This window comes from Sciurus vulgaris, assembly GCF_902686455.1.
Source record: "Sciurus vulgaris genome assembly, chromosome: 12".
NCBI lineage: Eukaryota > Metazoa > Chordata > Mammalia > Rodentia > Sciuridae > Sciurus > Sciurus vulgaris.
In genome coordinates, this window is record NC_136473.1 from 62650733 (window position 1) to 62667042 (window position 16310).

A 16310-nucleotide genomic window follows, 5' to 3' on the forward strand; every position below is an offset into this window, starting at 1 on the left:
TATCCCTTGTCATTCTATGTCAGTTTTAAGTAGGGTGACTGAGAAAGGGGACTAATATTTGTCAAGGGCACACTATGTTTTAGGTACTTACTGGGTGCTTTCTATACGTTATCACTACTTATCACCCACCCTGTCAGGTAGCTGTAGTTAGCTCTGATTTAGCGACATCTTCAAGGATGCCTTTGTCCCTAGTCATGCAGCTTGTGTGCTTGGATTGTAACCTCAGATCTGAGCTCTTCCTGGCACATCTTACCATTGAAGTTTGTGCCTTAATCAACACATAGTAGTCATTGAATGACTTTTTCTGCAGAAAGTACCATTGTAGGTAACCAAAAGGGATGCAAAGATGAATAGGCCATGATCCTTGACCTCAGGGAATTACAACAGCCTGGAAGACGTACCCAGATGGCAGCTTATGAATGACCTAAAGGAGGGTCACAATGTCCAGTAAGAATGAATGATGTTGCTACAAGACTCCAGGAGAGGAAGGGAGGGCTGGGTGGTAAGTGGAGGCTCATGGAGAAGGTGGGAAACTGATGTGCATGTGAGTGGAGTCAGAGTTAGACAGATCACAATGGGGTGAGTTCCCAGAGCAGAGCCATTGCATGATGGGAATGGGGTGGAAGAGCATGGCAGCTGGTATGAAAACCTTAGGGTTCTGGAGTTCAGCCTCTGTACTGGAGGCAATGGTGAACCCCCACCAAGGAGGGGGGAAGTTGACAGTGATTTAAGAAAAGTCAAAGCCAGCCACAGTGGCACATGCCTGTAAACCCAGCGGCTCAGGAGGCTGAGGCAGGAGGATTGCATGTTCAAAGCCAGCTTCAGCAAAAGCAAGGTGTTAAGTAACTCAGTGAGACCCGAAATAAAATACAAAATAGAATTGGGGATGTGGCTCAGTGGTCCGGCAACCCTGAGTTCAATCCCCAGTGCCAAAAAAAAAAAAAAAAAAAAAAAAAAAAAGAAGTTGAACTCATAGAAACATTAAAGAGGAAACAAAGAGTAAAAAGGGTTGGAGAGAAGAGAGACCACCCAGGAGGCAGGAAGGGAAAGCGGGAGTCTAATCATTCACGCACTGCAGATGCCTCAAATAAAAGGCTAAGGAACCTTGTAGTATCTATAATTTCACATCCTCAGACCATCACTATGAGGCAAATATTATTGTCCCAAAGTAATAAAATGTTATGTGTCATTACCACCCTCCATCCCCAAATCTGTTTTCTCTTCTTGGGAACACAGCTAGGTCCAATATTCCAGGTTTCTTTGGAGTTAGGTGTGGATGGATGTTGCTTCCAGGTCTGGCTTATGAAATGTTCTGGGCGATCTTCTACTCTCTTCCCTTGTCCACAGATCCATGTTGAGGATCAAGGTGACTGACTCTGGAGTTATTGGGGGTTTGCCTTTGCACTGCCTCATTTTCTTGCTTGAGGAGTGATTCAGGCCTCCTCTGTAGCAAGACAATGAAGGGACAGCAGAAAGCAGGGGACAGAGTCCGGACTCCAGTGGTCCTGACAATAGACCTCCAGGGAAGCACTGGGGGTTTCTCCATGGGCTGAGTGATGGATTGACTGTGCAGCCTTGAACTATACACTCCAAGAGGGAAATTAGGGAAAAATACTGGTTCTCCTGATAATCCAGGTGGGGAGGGGGAGAGCACGATTGTGTATGAACTTTAAATCACACTTTTTTGGGGGGGGTACCAGGAATTGAACCCAGGGGTGCTTAACCACTGAGCCACGTCACCACATCTCCAGCCTTAATTTTTGTTTTTAAATTTGAGACAGGATCTTGCTAAGTTGTTGAGGGCCTGGCTAAATTGCTGAGGTTGACCTTAAATTTAAGATCCTCCTGCCTCAACCTCCTGAGTTGCTGGGATAACAGGCATGCACCACTCACTGTGCCTGGCTAAAGCACACATTTTTTTAAATCATATTTTATAAAGCAGAAGACTTTCAATAATCTAGTTGGAATTGATGTCAATGAGAATGAAAAAATGACAATAAAATGATAAATATTATGAGATGAATAAATCACATTTAGTGATTGATTCAAGATTTAAGACATCAAGAGGATAGATTAGAGATAAGAGTTTAGGAATATATGGGAAAAGGACAACATTTTCTACCCTTGTCTTCAGCCAAACTCCACCTGTGTGCTCCGATTCATTAACCTTCTCTCCAACCAAGTGGTATGCTTCTGCAGTTATTTCTTCTTTTATCCTTTGCATCATCACATTTTCCTTCTTCATTGGATTATGCCCACTGGGAGACAAATATGCTGGAATCCCTTTGCATACAAAACCTCACACTAGTTAGGATTCCTGCTCCAGTTCTCTGTTCCTCTTACTAGCAAAAGTCCTGGGAAGGGCTGTCTTTCTTATTCTTGCTGCTCTACCCATCGCCTCTCATGCTCTCATTGGTCACTTTCCCCATTGCCATTGAAACCACCCCTCTGACTTCCATGTTAACAACCCAATGGCCGAATCTCAGTCTTCACCCCACAGGGACTCTGGCCATGGCTGTCTTTCTCCTCGAATGCTTTCTTTGCCTTGCTTCGGGGAACTCACTCCTTTGTCTCTTCTTGCTTCCCCAGCAACTCCTTCAGTCTCCAAGGTTGCCTTTTGCCCTCTTCCCAATCTCTAAACACCGACATGGTCCAGGGCAGGGCTTCTTTTCTTCTCTCTCTGGTCTCATGTGTTGGATGCGCCTACCTTGACCTAGAACCTTAAGCATCTGTGCAAAGCAGAGTCCCTCCCTGCCGCCATCTCCTAGGCCTGCTCTGTTTTCCTTCATAGCAAACATCCTCACCTTACCTTCCATACTCCTCTTTTGGTTGGTTCTAGGACGCCTTGTGGATACCAAAACCCATGGATGCTCTAACCCTTATATAAAATGGTGTCATATTTGCACATAACCTATGCACATCTTTAAGTGTACTTTAAATCATCTCTAGATTGCTCAAAATGAAGCAGACCAGAGACCCCCAACCAGAAGACTCTTACCGTAATTAAGTAGAAGCCCCCACCCTAATTGTAACATATAAGTTCCTCTACTTGTCAGAAAGCTTTGTAATAATACAGAAGCATGAAACAAGGTCAGTTTCCTGGACTGCAAATACCTCCCTCTGTGGTGGCAGCAGAGTGGGGGGAGGGGAGGCAGCAAGAGATGGGCTGGAGCCATGGCCAGGGGGCCCAGATCGTCCTCAAGAACACCGCACACCTTGAAGTGGACTTAGACTTCATCCAACGGCTACAGATCAGCCCAGGAGGTAAGCGTAAGCTTCCAAGGCAAAAGGTGGGCAACCTGTTAAAACAGAAATCTAGGCAAGTAGCTGCCAAGCCGGGATTGAGCCCAGGGCCTGTGCATGCTAAGCGTACACGCTACGTCCCCAGCCCAAAGCTAACTTTTAATAAACAGTATTTACGCTGGACCAAGGTGGTCGCATCCTCGAGAAGATGCTCGTCTTTGCGTGAAGGTGGGAGAAGGCTATCTGCCGGTATTCCCTAGGACTCCACGACAGAGCATTTAAAGAAGTGATCTAGGAAAAACGAGGACATATGGGTAAACCCTAATCCAATGTGATCAGTGTCTTCATAAGAAGAGATCAGGACACAGACATTACAGAGGGAAAATCATGGAAAGGCAAAGGTAGAAGACGTCCACCTACAAACCAAGGAGAGAAGCTCAAGAAGTCAACCCTGCCCACACACACCTCCAGCATCCAGGACTGTTAAGTTTCTGTTGTTTAAGTCTACCACTCTGTGGTACTTCCTTATGGTCACCCACAGCTAATACAGTCTCCAAAGCATAAAGTTGATCTGCACGAGCATAGGAAATATTGTGCAAGCTAGAACCATCTGGAACTCTAATTTTAAAGTCTTGGGATGTGAGTGCCTCTGGGTAGATCCACAAGAACTGAAGACCTTCAAGGGACAAGACAGGATTAGATAACATTATCATAAAATATATTTGTGATAATCCCAAATGTAAAGCCAATTGGAAGCAACTAGTTTAAAACCTGAACTTGACTGGTAAAAATTCTTGTGCATCCATGAAACAAAATGCTTTACCCCATTAAAATGATCCCAGAGGGGGGAAAAAAAAAAAAAAAAAAAGAAAGCTTTGTAATAGAATATTAGCAAAAATTCCTGAAAAAAAAAAAAAAAAAAAAAAAAAACTCAATGTGGGTTAGAACTTTCTATTCTCTATGTGGATTGAGTTATTCTGTCTTGCAAAAGCTAAATTTGGCCACTGACTTAATGTTACTTCTTCTCTAGTGGTAAAACTTGTAAAACCTCTGACTAGTCTAAAAAAATGAGACAAAAGTACTTTCTCTGAACTCATGCACACACATACAAATATATATACATACACACACACACACACACACATATATATATATATACCCACATATATATGCCCATATACACACACACACACACACACACACACACACACACACATATGTATAAAGTTCAAAGAATTCCACTGGGTATAAAGTTTAAAAAATTTTGAGATTCTTGGTCTGGAGAATGATATGGGCAATAGCCCTTCTAGACCCTGCAGTCAATAAACATGCTCCCTAAAATTTCCTCTGATGTCCAGCCTCTTCTGTCCTACATCAAAAATACCTACTACAATGTTCACACTATGTAAATAGTTGATATACTGCATTGTCCAGGAAATAACAACAAGAAAAAAGTATGTCCATGTTGTACATGTTTAGTATAGAATCATTTTTTTTTTTTTTCCCAAATATTTTTGATCTGTGGTTGGTCAAATCAGTCCATGCAGAATTCACAGATACAGAAGACTGACTATATTGTATATATATATATTTTTGCTCATTGTCTTTAGTTCCCCCACCAGGGGTGCAGGGACTTTTTCTTGCTTTCTGCTGCACTCCTTGCCCTTGGACTGGACCTGCACAGAATAGGTGCTCAGTCTGTACTTGAAGACAGAGACATGGCACCTGTGACTGGGAATGTGAATTGGGAGAGAAGCTGGTTGGGGAAATTGATGGATAATCTAGTTTTAGGCCTGTTCAACCACAGTAAACCCAGCTGGAGGTGTCTAGGATGCTGCTGGAAATTGTAGCCTACAGCCTGGAAGAGGCTGTGGAAATGATGTGTGTCCTCATTAAGGTCTTGCAGAAGCCAAGGCTTAAGAGATCAGAAGCTGAAGCTTCTGGGGAAAATAAGTTGTGAGTCAGTGTTGGGGAGCAATGGGCAATGAGGAGGTACTATCTTGTCCTGTGAACTGAGCTTGAGGTTCAAGAAAGAAGGGCTGGCTAGTGTTTGAAATATTGTGAAAAAGTGTCATCAACTTTGGCAATTACATCATTGGAGAATGCAGCAGACTTGAGGTGGAAACTGATATTTTGGCAGATTCAAGCATTGAAACTGATGCAGATTAATGTGACAGGGATTTGACAACAGAAGGAAATTAAGGCAGAAGATGGCAGTTTAAGAGGATAGTGGAGTGACAGGAAAGGGGTTTTGTCCCTCAGTATTGGGGAACTCTGGGCATATGCCATATTATGCTCATCCGGGGTTCTGGAGATCCAAGGTTCATGGACAAACAAAACTTAACAAATCAATGTAACAAATTATTTATATCAGCAAACAATATTTATACACCTACATAAAGAAATCAGCAAAGCTTCATGCCACAGAAGCTTAAAAGCAATATTTTACAGTAATGTGAAGTTTTATGATTGATTATAATCAAAGTCCATAACAATCTTCATGAATCTCAGATATGTCCAACAACTTATCCCCCACCTAGAGATTTTAGGAGCTCTGGTGAGATTCTGTTTCAGTGCTCAGCAGGAATTTTCTTATTTGATTGAGCATGAGAAGGTGTTAAGATGGAACACTCACTTAGAGATAAACTAATCAGTCAAATTAGTATAGGAGGTTTAATTCACTCATCCTGAGATTTACTCATTAATCAGATATTCATCTTGTCTGTCAAATACCTACAGTGAGCCAGATACATCACAGGATATTGAGGAAATCCCAAAAGGAATAAAAGTAGGATCTCTGTCCACAGGAAATAGCTGATTTTTTTATAAGTTCTTTGCTTTGCAAATACTTTCAGATGTGTGATCTGAAAGCTTTCTTTTTTTTTACTTCTTACAGATAAAGTTAAGTGAATTGTCCAGAGTTGTCCAGGAACAGAGCTGGTTCTGGTAAGTGGAAGAAAAATAACTAATGAAAGTTCAGAGGGAAAAATGCTGGTGGGAGAGAGAAAGATCTGGGAAGTCAAAATCAAGAGCAAGGGTTCTGAACCCAGGTAAGGTGGATTTGAAAGGCAGAGGGCTGGATCTTCTAATGTGGTAGAGAGGCAAAGATGGGGATAAATTGGAGGAAGTGGGGATATTCCCGAAGATCATGGTGAAGTGTGAGAAAGTTTAGAAATTTTAGTAGGCAAGGAAGGTTTGATCTCAGTGCTCTGGGCAGATGGGAAGGCTCCAGGAGAGCTGTGAGGAAGATTTGGGAGCAGGTGAGTGCTGGAGAAGTCTTAGGAAACTTGGTAACTTTTGGGGCAAGGATCAGGGAGCTGATATTCAGGGCTGAGGATGGACAATGGGCCCTTCCCCTTTTCTCAATGATTAGATTCTGTAGTGAAGTAATTGGATTTTTCTCATTTTTCAAAAAATATTTGTGTTGCTTTGCATGATGCCTGGCACATAATAGGCAGTTAGTAATTTTTTTCGGGGGAGGGATTGAATTGATGGTCTCCTGCCTACCTTTTTTTTTTTTTTTTTTTTTTTGCGGTGCTGGAGATCAAACCCAGGGCCTTATGCATGCAAGGCAAGCACTCTACTGACTGAGCTATCTCCCCAGCCCACCTGCCTACTTTTTTAAAAAGAGGGTCTAGTAAGAGGACCAGGAGCTGCTTTCTCCTTGTTTTCACCCAAAGTTTCCCTTTATTTACTTCATACTCTTTTATTCACTTCACACTGTCTGAGAGGTGAAGGTGTGGGAAACATAAAGATGAATCAGACACTGATTCTGTCCTTAGGGAGCTTTAAGCTCTGATTTGAATTAAAACATTATTAAATACTATAAGAGAGGAAAATGAAGTGCTCCATGAATTGAGGCGGTCGGGACCATGTTCACAGAGGATAACCAGGAGGGCTGGGGAGGATGTGGCTTGGCCTTGAAAGAATTTGAGGTCGCCTATACAGACACGCTCTAAGTGCACTTAGTAGGTATTTCTTGAATGAATTGATGAAAGTTGAATGGACTAAGGTTAAGGGAGTGTAATTCACCTAGTCAGGTGGCCAGAAAGGACAAAAGCCTAGATGATGATAATAAACTTATAACACATTGTGTGCCAAGCTATGTTCCAACATGTGTGTGTGTGTGTGTGTGTGTGTGTGTGTGTGTGTGTGTACACTTAAACCTCATGACAGCACTGGGACACAGCCCTAGGATTTCCCAGTTTATATGAAGAAACCGAGGCCCAGGGAGGATAAATGACCTACTCAAAGTTTCAGTGTGTAAGTGGTGAGCCAAGATTCGATCACAGACTGTCTTGCTGGAGACTGAGTGCCAGGCAAAGAAGTAGAATCCTTCGTAAGTTAATCAGCCTGCTCACACACACCTGAGCACACAGCCCTCACCTCCATTTTCATCTCCTCATCATGTGAACCCTCCCCTGGCTCCCACTTCCCATGTTCGCCCTCTCCTTCCTGGGGTTGGAGGTGGTATCTGGAGGCAGCAGGTGGCACCAGGAACCTCATGCAGAATCCTGGGGGGAAGCACAGGCTGTTTCTCAGTGTCAACACAGGCGGTGGGTGGTAATTACAACTGCCCACAACAACTGGTCTTGGTTTAACTGTGCTCTGTCCCCAAGTTCTGCATTTTGGTTTTATAGATGTTGTATGGTAATATTGTCAAAATAATTAGGATAGATATGAGCCCTGCCCTGCAAAATCTGGGGCCTGGAGTCAAGTCTTTCCTTTTCTGTGCTGTGTCTAGTTTTTCATGGGCACTGATGCATAGGCTACTCTGTGGGTCTGTGTTAATAGGAGTCAGCACAATGTGAAGTGCTTCATTATGGTCCCCAGGTCAGAACCTGGGGATGTGGGCACTGAAGGGGCAGGGACAAACTGAGGTTCGTTTCCCACAGCTTATTCTCTCACTACAGAGTGTGAGATCAAATAGATAAGAGGGAAATGAACAAAGTGTTTCTGAGGATTTGTGTCTAGGGAAGACAAGGGACCAGAGAGGATCCCACATATTTTAATATGTATATATTTTCAGCTTATGTTGAATCCATTTAAAGTTATGATGGTTTTCTCACAACTAAGATGATGTTGGGTGATGCAGCTTGATTTGGTTGACTTTAAAGTTGAGCTTTAACAATAACATCAATGTGAGACCCAATCACATGGCAGGAACAGGGCTAGATGACCCTGAGACCTGGACCCTGCCTCAGGGGATCCCAGCTGAGCAGAAGAGAAAAGTGAATGACTCATTGCAGTGTGTCTGGACTGTCCCAGAAATGGGTATAGAGCCCTGGGGAACACAGATAAGCTAGCTTTTGACTGCCATGTGATTGTGTCCCACTTTAGGCTGAGCAGGTGGCTGTGGACTGGCATTGGACCATCACCAAAGTGTGGGAGGGGGCAAACTCTGTTTCTGGCGGCAGGGCTTCTGAGTGCCTATCTAACCTCCTGCTGGTGAAATGGTGATCTTTCTGGGAATCTTATCTCTTACTGAATTGGGTCTACTGTGGACTTACCTCAATTCTCTGCCTTTTCATTGGGCAGAAGTCAGCCACTCATCAGTATTCCTTCTGTTGGGAGGCTCCCTGAAAAACTGAACAAAAGCATTCCATAGTGAAGCCAATCCTTGGGTCTGTGGTTAGGGAAGTTTTGAGAGACTCTATAGTACATCAGGGCCCAAACCTCCAGCTCCACCTGGCTGCACATTATAACCACCTGGGAGCTTTTAGAAAGTGCTCATGTGCTGGAGTCCTGAACTGGATGAATGAAACCAGTATCTGGGGTATGGGCCTGGCCTGAGCATCCTTTATCTTTTTTAGTGCTTCCCAGGGAGTTCTAATGGCAGTCAGGGTGAAAAGAGGTTCTTGTCAAAAGCCTAGTGGGAGAGAGGCCCCCCACATTCTTTGCTTTTCAGTAGGCAACTGATGGGTGATCATTACTGAAACTGTCTCACACTGATTTGCCAGAGAGATTCCCTGAATCCCCTTGTGAGGTTTTGGTGTCTGGATGGGAGAGTGTATGCCATTTTTACCCTTTTAAGCTTTGTTGAATTCTGAAAGCTTGTTACAGAGATGAAGAAACCTCTTGACTATATACCAGGGACAAAACAAAACATAGCTTCTTACTTATAAAACAGGATTATAGCAAAAGAAAAAGATGTGGGGTTAATTAATGTAAGAAACAAGCATTTATTAAGTACTTACCTTTCCCCCCACATCCTCACAAATACTCATTATTTGTATTCTTGATGCTTGCCATTCTGACTGCAATAAGCTGAGATCCCAATGCAGTTTTGATTTGCATTTCCCTAATAGATAGAGATGTTGAACATTTTTTCATGGATATATGGACCATTTGTATTTCTTCTTTTGAGGTGTGGGTTCAGTTTTTGTCTTGTTCTTAAACTTTTGAAAAGGCATTTGACCTGTATGTAACTTAGCTTTCTCCTCTGCAAAACAGGGATAAGAGATATGCCTGGTTCACTGGGTTGTTGTGAGCATGAAATTTGTAAATTACACAGAATATATAAAAATAATGTAAATTATGTAGAATAGTACGTGGTCAATAGGAAGTACTTGATGAATGAGAAATTATCTTGCAAGATTGCCATAGGAGCACTTCTATGATTTTCAGGTCCAGTGACATTAAAAGACCCTAGGATGGCAACACAACAATGACTAGGCAGATGCAGGTAGGTGAGTTGTCCATCTTCTCAGTCACCTCTGACCTCACCTGGATTCAGATGCTGCCTGGCATTCTTAGCTGTGTTTTTAACCTGCTTGTGCCTTAATTTTATCATTTGGAGAATGGGAAGCTTCTGTTTGCAGAACTGGTGTGGAGATAAGATCCTACCTGGGGTTTCTCAGTGTGTCTTGTCCCAGGCTGGGGTGGATGCTACTAAGGTGGAACGCAGCTGGAGGGAGCTGCAGGAGGCAATAAAGAAGTGGGAGTGAGGGCAGAGGGGGATTTTGAACCCCAACCTTGCTAACATTAACCCTTCTTTTCAAGGTTCCTTTTCTCCAGTTTGCCCACCTCTCCAAGTTCACGTTCTTGTGCTTCACATCTGACTTAGTGGCAGGATTAAGTGTGCTGCTGGATTCAGGGGACCGTGGTGCAGGTGAGCCATCTGACATTCTTATCTGCATGAAGGGATAAACTGTCCTTGAGTCTAATCCGCAAACTAAAGTGTAAAGCTATTCGGCAGGACTACAGGCAGGACTTTATTGGACAAAAAGTGAGTATGGTGGCTCTTCATACCTGATAGATAGTTTTGGAAGGATGGATGTGCATATTAATTTCTTTCTCCTACAAATGTAAATCCACTTGCAGCAGTATTGGCTTGTTTACAACATGCCAGGATCCATAATTGATGAATAGAAGCGATAATCATAGAATTCATTTCTGGGGGCTAAACCATAGCCTTGGGGAGCCCTAGTCCTTTTCTGATGGTAGTTTGCTTGCTTCCTTTCTTTGCCAGCTGGCAATGGGAGTCTCCAGCCTGCTTTCTTTACAGGGGTCTGAAAAGTTAATAAGGTACCTGGAAATTTCTCTGCAGCTACAAATTGGCCCAGAAATCCCTAGTTAGTGTAAATTTGTAAGTGGTGCATAAAATCAGACTCAAAACTAAAAAATGTTTAACAATTCATCTCATTTTTTTTTTGTCTTCAGTTTTTTTCCCCCCCAAGGAAGCTGGGGAATCTCACAGGCAGAAGAGTAGCGAAATCTGAGTCAGTTGGTGGTGCTAAGATGGTCCATGTCTAGGAAAAAGTGAGGGTGGGGATAAGCAGTACTTTCATACAGTAGTACTTGGGAAGGAAGTCGAGTTTGGATTCTCTTTGATGATGGTTTTTTACAGACTCTGGAAAAAGGGGTCATCTGAGAAGCTATGACATTCAATTGCTATCTTTTCTTTCATTTAAAGCATCATTTCTTAAAGGATAAACCAAGGAATACTGCCCCTTAGAGATGATGTTACATGATAAAGAACAGGTCATAGTGGCCTGGGGGAACTTAAAGACTCTAGGAGCTTTTGTAGATTTATAGTTCATGTTAGCAGGCTAAAGGCTCTGAGAACTCCTGCAGAGAAGAACCCAGTTTAAATTTGTTTAAAAAACAAATTTAAGGCTCTGGAGGCTGAGGCAGGAGGATGGTGAGTTCAAAGCCAGCAATTTAGTGAGGACCAGAGCAACTCAGCAAGACCCTGTCTCTAAATAAAATATGAAAGGGCTGGGGATATGGCTCAGTGGTTAAGTACCTCTGGTTATATCTCTGGTACCAAAAAAAAAATAAAAAATAAAAATAAAAAAAAAGCACTTTATAAGTTTATTTGATCATGAAACCATTTTTACACATATAATAACTATACTTTAGGAACCTGGGTTAAAGTGATGGGAAGTAGCATTTACTGTGATTCTTTCATTGCAGGAAACTTGCTTGCCAGGTGCTTTATAGATATTATCATAATTATTTTTTATGTAAGCTTTCTGAATGACATATTTTCCTTCCCACTTTACAGAAGAAGAGACTGAGGTTTTTAGCAAGGTCAAGGCTTTTGCTCAAGCTAGTTAATGGTGCAGCTGAGCTTTGAACCTTATTCTGTGCTGCCCGGATCACACCCTCTTTTTACCACACTTCATAATGCCTCTCCCATTTTTAATGAAGGAGGCAGAAAGGAGTGATGTGGGAAAACACTGAGGAACTTAGTTTGAGGGCCCTCTCAGGTGCAAGTTTTTATTCTTTTCTTCCCTGTTGATACAGTCAAGATCATCCACCTTGTAGGAATCTATCTCTGCCAAGAGAAATGCTTGAAAGGTGGCCAGGGCCCATAAATTCAAGAATGATTGTGACGATGAGTTGGCTGTCCTTGGGCCTGGAGTGCAGTGATGTTTAGATGGGTTAGCAGAGGCCCCAGAGCCTTTATGATACCCCCACTCTAAGCAAGTCTTCCATCTAGTTACCTCTCTTTTCCATCTGTTAAAATCCCGAAGGGTTATGGAATTTACCCCAGTGTCCTTAGAGAATAGTTTGGCAGCAGAAGCCAGCAGGGTGAAGATGACTGGTGAAGCATCCTGCTCCCATAGTGGCCCCTGGTCACCTATCCTCAGGCCCCCAACTGAGAAGTGCTTCTGCTTAGAGGCCCTCAGGGGAAAGGGGCTGGGCTGGGGCTTGTGGAGCTGATTGAAGGGTTGGGGTGCTCACGTTGGTGGCCAGAGAAATGAGGATATCACCACCAGCAAGAAGAAAGAATCCGACACTGCCCCCCAGTGCCTTCTGACTCTCTCTTGGATGATGTTGACTGTTCTGGTGTTACAGAGGGGTTGTGCCACCAAACCTGGCCTCACAACACAGTTTAAAACGGTTTCCTTCATGTGGCCCATTTAAGAAACTTATCTAGAATGAAAGCTTTGAAACCAATCAGGGGTGATGGGCAGATTTCCTGAGTTCCCTTTTCACTATGAAAAACATGGAAGAAATGCATCTCTGGCTGAAAGATGCCTGTCTTGGGAGAGTCTTGAATTCAGTAGAGAGACTATGGCCTTGACCAATATATTCAGTTCATCTAAAATGCTTGTGCTGGCTGGGGCTTAGAGTCCAATAAAATAAAATCTGATAAAATAAAATATTCCTGGACTTAAAATACTCCTGTTCTCAGGGAGGTTAGTCTCCCAGGAGGACATGTGTGAACATGTACGTGCAAAGCAGTGCAGTAAATGCTTTATGAGAGGAACTTACATGGGTGGGGAGTCAGGGGATGGTCAGCAAGAGCTGGAAATCTGAGAAGGCCTTACAACTGAGATTGGAAGAGGGAATTTCTTCTTGGGCAAAAGGGCATGGAGGGAGAGAAGAACATTCCAGGCAGAGGTAATAGTGTGTACAAAAGCAGTTATTGAGATTTCCATAGCTAGTGAGAGTTGGGGAGGAGATTTCACTAGATGGGAATCCTCAGCTCTTAGATACAGGCTGGTGGTGGGAGGTAAAAAGGAGGAAGAGAGACCTCAGGTCAAGGGTATGGGGTTGGAAGCACATCTCAGCATGTCCAACTACTGTTAGTATAGTACTTGCTCCTTGGAGTTACTTTGTGTGTGTGTGTGTGTGTGTGTTGGGGGGCGGTGGATATGGGATGTAGAATTTCATCCTTAATCTCTTTTCCCTGAATGACAGTTAGGGAAGGGATGATAAGGTCTTTGGCCAGCTTTTTGCAAAGCCAGGTGCTGGTCTCTCTGAAGCTGAACATTAACATGATTGCTCACCATCCCAACCAGCATGTGACAGAATCCTCACTTCTTCTTAAAACTTCTGAGCAGACAACTGAACCCTTTTCTCAGCTGTAGTTGAGTGGCCTTCCGGCAGGGCCTGAATACCAGCTCTGTGCTCGCTTTGGGCTGCAGGCTGCAATGGAGAATGCCACAGTTGTGTGGGGAAAGGCACTCTGGGGGGCAGGGGCTGACAGGGTCTGAATATATACAGTGAGCCAGGCTGCAATATGTCCAGAGTCACTATCAGAAAGAAAATAAGGGAGATCTCCATGTCTGCCAAGATGTCACACCTCATAGATTTAAAGCTGAGCAAAGTGACTTGTTGACCTCCATACTACTCACAGGGGGCACATCCATCTTCCCCTTATATAATCCTCCAGCCTCTCACTGGCATTCCAGCTAGACCAGGGTTTGCTGATAAACACCAGGTCTGAGCCTGAGGGTCACACAAAAGCTCTGTCTGACAGCCAAGGACCCTGTATCTCCTGAGTAGGATGTGTTAGGACTTTTCTTTTTCCTCTTTGCCTTAGTCACCCCAGTGACTTTCATCAGGGTTTCTGTGGAATAATGAAAGCAGGATAATGTTATGAAAGAGAACCAGGGGATCGTGTTTGCAAAAACCAGCTTTGCAGTTCAAAGGACTCCTCCTGGTGCTTTGTAAAACAGGCCCTTCTCAAAGCCCCTGAAACGGGAATTTTGAACCTACTGGGTCATAAGGAGTTTTGATGGGTGGATTGGGCAGGGTGACCAATTGAGGGTAGGGCGATACAGAATGTAAGCTGTCTCGGGTACATGTGGCTTTGTGGAAAGGAGGTGGGGAGACACATTACAGGTGAGACCTAGAGACCAGGCTGTGTGGCGCAGAGGGGTGAGATGAAGAAGGACTTCCAGAGAGCCTGGTACAGGCAGAAGGTGTGTCTTCCTTGAGGGCTCTTTTCAGAGCCTCTAGGAGTTAGGCTGTGGTGGAGGATGGCTGTGAACTTCTAGAAAGACCCAGCTGGGGGCTCCACTGGAAACAGCAGTTTTATTTATTAAACTTTTCTTTTTCTTCTTCTTCTTTCCTCTTCTTCCAAGGTTCTCCCCTATCCCCTCCTGGAACTCCTACAAAACTCCAGGTTTGAGGAAAAAATTGCACTTTGTTTCCATCTCAAACACAAGGCTTGGCAGTTTCGAAGTTGAAACGTGGTGGATAACTTAAGACTTTTGCTTATGGGCTGCAAATGCATGCTTCTCCCTTCTAGGGAAGAAGGTCCCTCTTCCAAGGGTAAGTCTCTATTTATGGAGGATTTGGGGAGTCTGGAAGCTGAGAGACAGCCAAGGCCATTGGGCATTGTGGTGAAGTCTTAGGTTGGTTGAGAGGGAAGACAGGTGTGTTGTATGGCATCTCAAGTCAGACTTGGTCCCACTTCCTGTGACAAGGGTGAGATATTATGATGTGTGTTATGGTTTGGATGTGAGGTATCCCACAAAAGCTCACATGTGAGACACAACAAGAAGGTTCAGAGGAGAAATGATTGGGTTGTAAGAGTCTTAACCCAATCAGTGAATTAATCCCCTGATAGGGATTAACTGAGTGGTAATTGAGGTGGTAGGGTGTGGCTGGAGGAGGTGGGAACTGGGGTGTGGCTTTGGGGTATATATTTTGTATCTGGAGAGTGGAGTCTCTCTTTCTCTGCTTCCTGATGATGTGAGCTGCTTCCCTCCACCCTCTCCCTCCATATAGAGCCTGCCTTCTCTGGACTAAGACCTCTGAGCCCTAAATAAACTTTTCCTCCTCTACAGTTGTTCTGGATGGGTCGTTTAGTCACAATAGTGAAAAAGCTGACTAAAACAATGTGAAAGCAGAATCCCAGCTCCTAGACGGCTCTGGTTTTTGGGTTGTGGAGAGAGATGACCACCTGACTGTCTGAAATCCAGGGAGGTGTCCCCATGTCTCCAACAACTTGCTGCCTATTATGATTTGACTAAGGAAAGCTGCTCTGCAGCCTTTGATTAGAATAATTCAGTTCTTTCTCTGCAGGATTGAATCAAGAGGCTGGAGTGTTAATCTGGTGGAGTGATCAATCACACACTCTTCCTCATCTCTCTTCCACCTTCTGCTTTTTCAAACACACACTCAGATTAACAAACTGGGAAAACAAAGGAAAGGAGACAGCCTGGATGCAAATCAGGAGCTGTGAAGAATAAAAATGGCTCTCTTTCACAGGACCCCTCTCTTTTGACTGCCATGTCTTCCTGCCCCCTTCCAAATTTCCATGTTAAGAAAAGTATGTCAAGAGCTGGAGTTTTCATTGTAGGAAAAGGGAGTCCCACTTTGTGAGACTGGGAATAGGGATCTAGTGTGGGTCAGGGTGTATGTCTTTGGGGGGGCAGCAGAGTTGCAACTGGCTCCTTTGATTCTTACTGGGAGTGGGGAATGAGGCAGAACAGGGGAGATACAGCAGTAAATATCTTCCCACTGAGACTGGGGAAGGGAGAGGTTGCAGCTGCCAAGCTTAAAAAGCTTCTTGGGCATACAGAGGTCTCTGTCCTGGATCTCTCTTTCTATTCATTTCTACGATCTTGTAGAATCCTTTTCAAAGCACAATTTATAATTTTGGACCCCTCTAGATTCCCTGGTGTCCTTGCCCATGGTATAGCCCTGGATGAAGGAATAAAGTATCAGTTGACAAATATTTAAGAAACATATTAATGTCAGATCCTATAAATACGTTTCATCTCCCTAGAAGTTTTACGCTGGAACCTTGAAATGTCTAGGACTCTGGTGTCTTCATTTGTTGCTAGACAGTCGGTTGGAATAGTTTTGACGCTTGAGTA

General features: G+C 43.7%; 1 protein-coding gene across 2 annotated transcripts in view; it reads left to right on the forward strand.

Moving 5' to 3' along the window:
* LOC306641626 (uncharacterized protein) overlaps positions 1 to 16310 on the forward strand; it is a 124493-nt gene that overhangs the window by 9747 nt on the left and 98436 nt on the right. The window contains exons 2-4 of one of the 2 annotated variants that reach the window (XM_079106820.1): positions 6140 to 6189; positions 9871 to 9928; positions 10246 to 10354. In XM_079106820.1, the coding sequence (XP_078962946.1) occupies positions 9911 to 9928; positions 10246 to 10354 (127 nt within the window). In that variant the 5' untranslated portion in view covers positions 6140 to 6189; positions 9871 to 9910. The remainder of the gene's footprint in view (positions 1 to 6139; positions 6190 to 9870; positions 9929 to 10245; positions 10355 to 16310) is intronic. The other variant, XM_079106819.1, reaches the window with a different exon arrangement.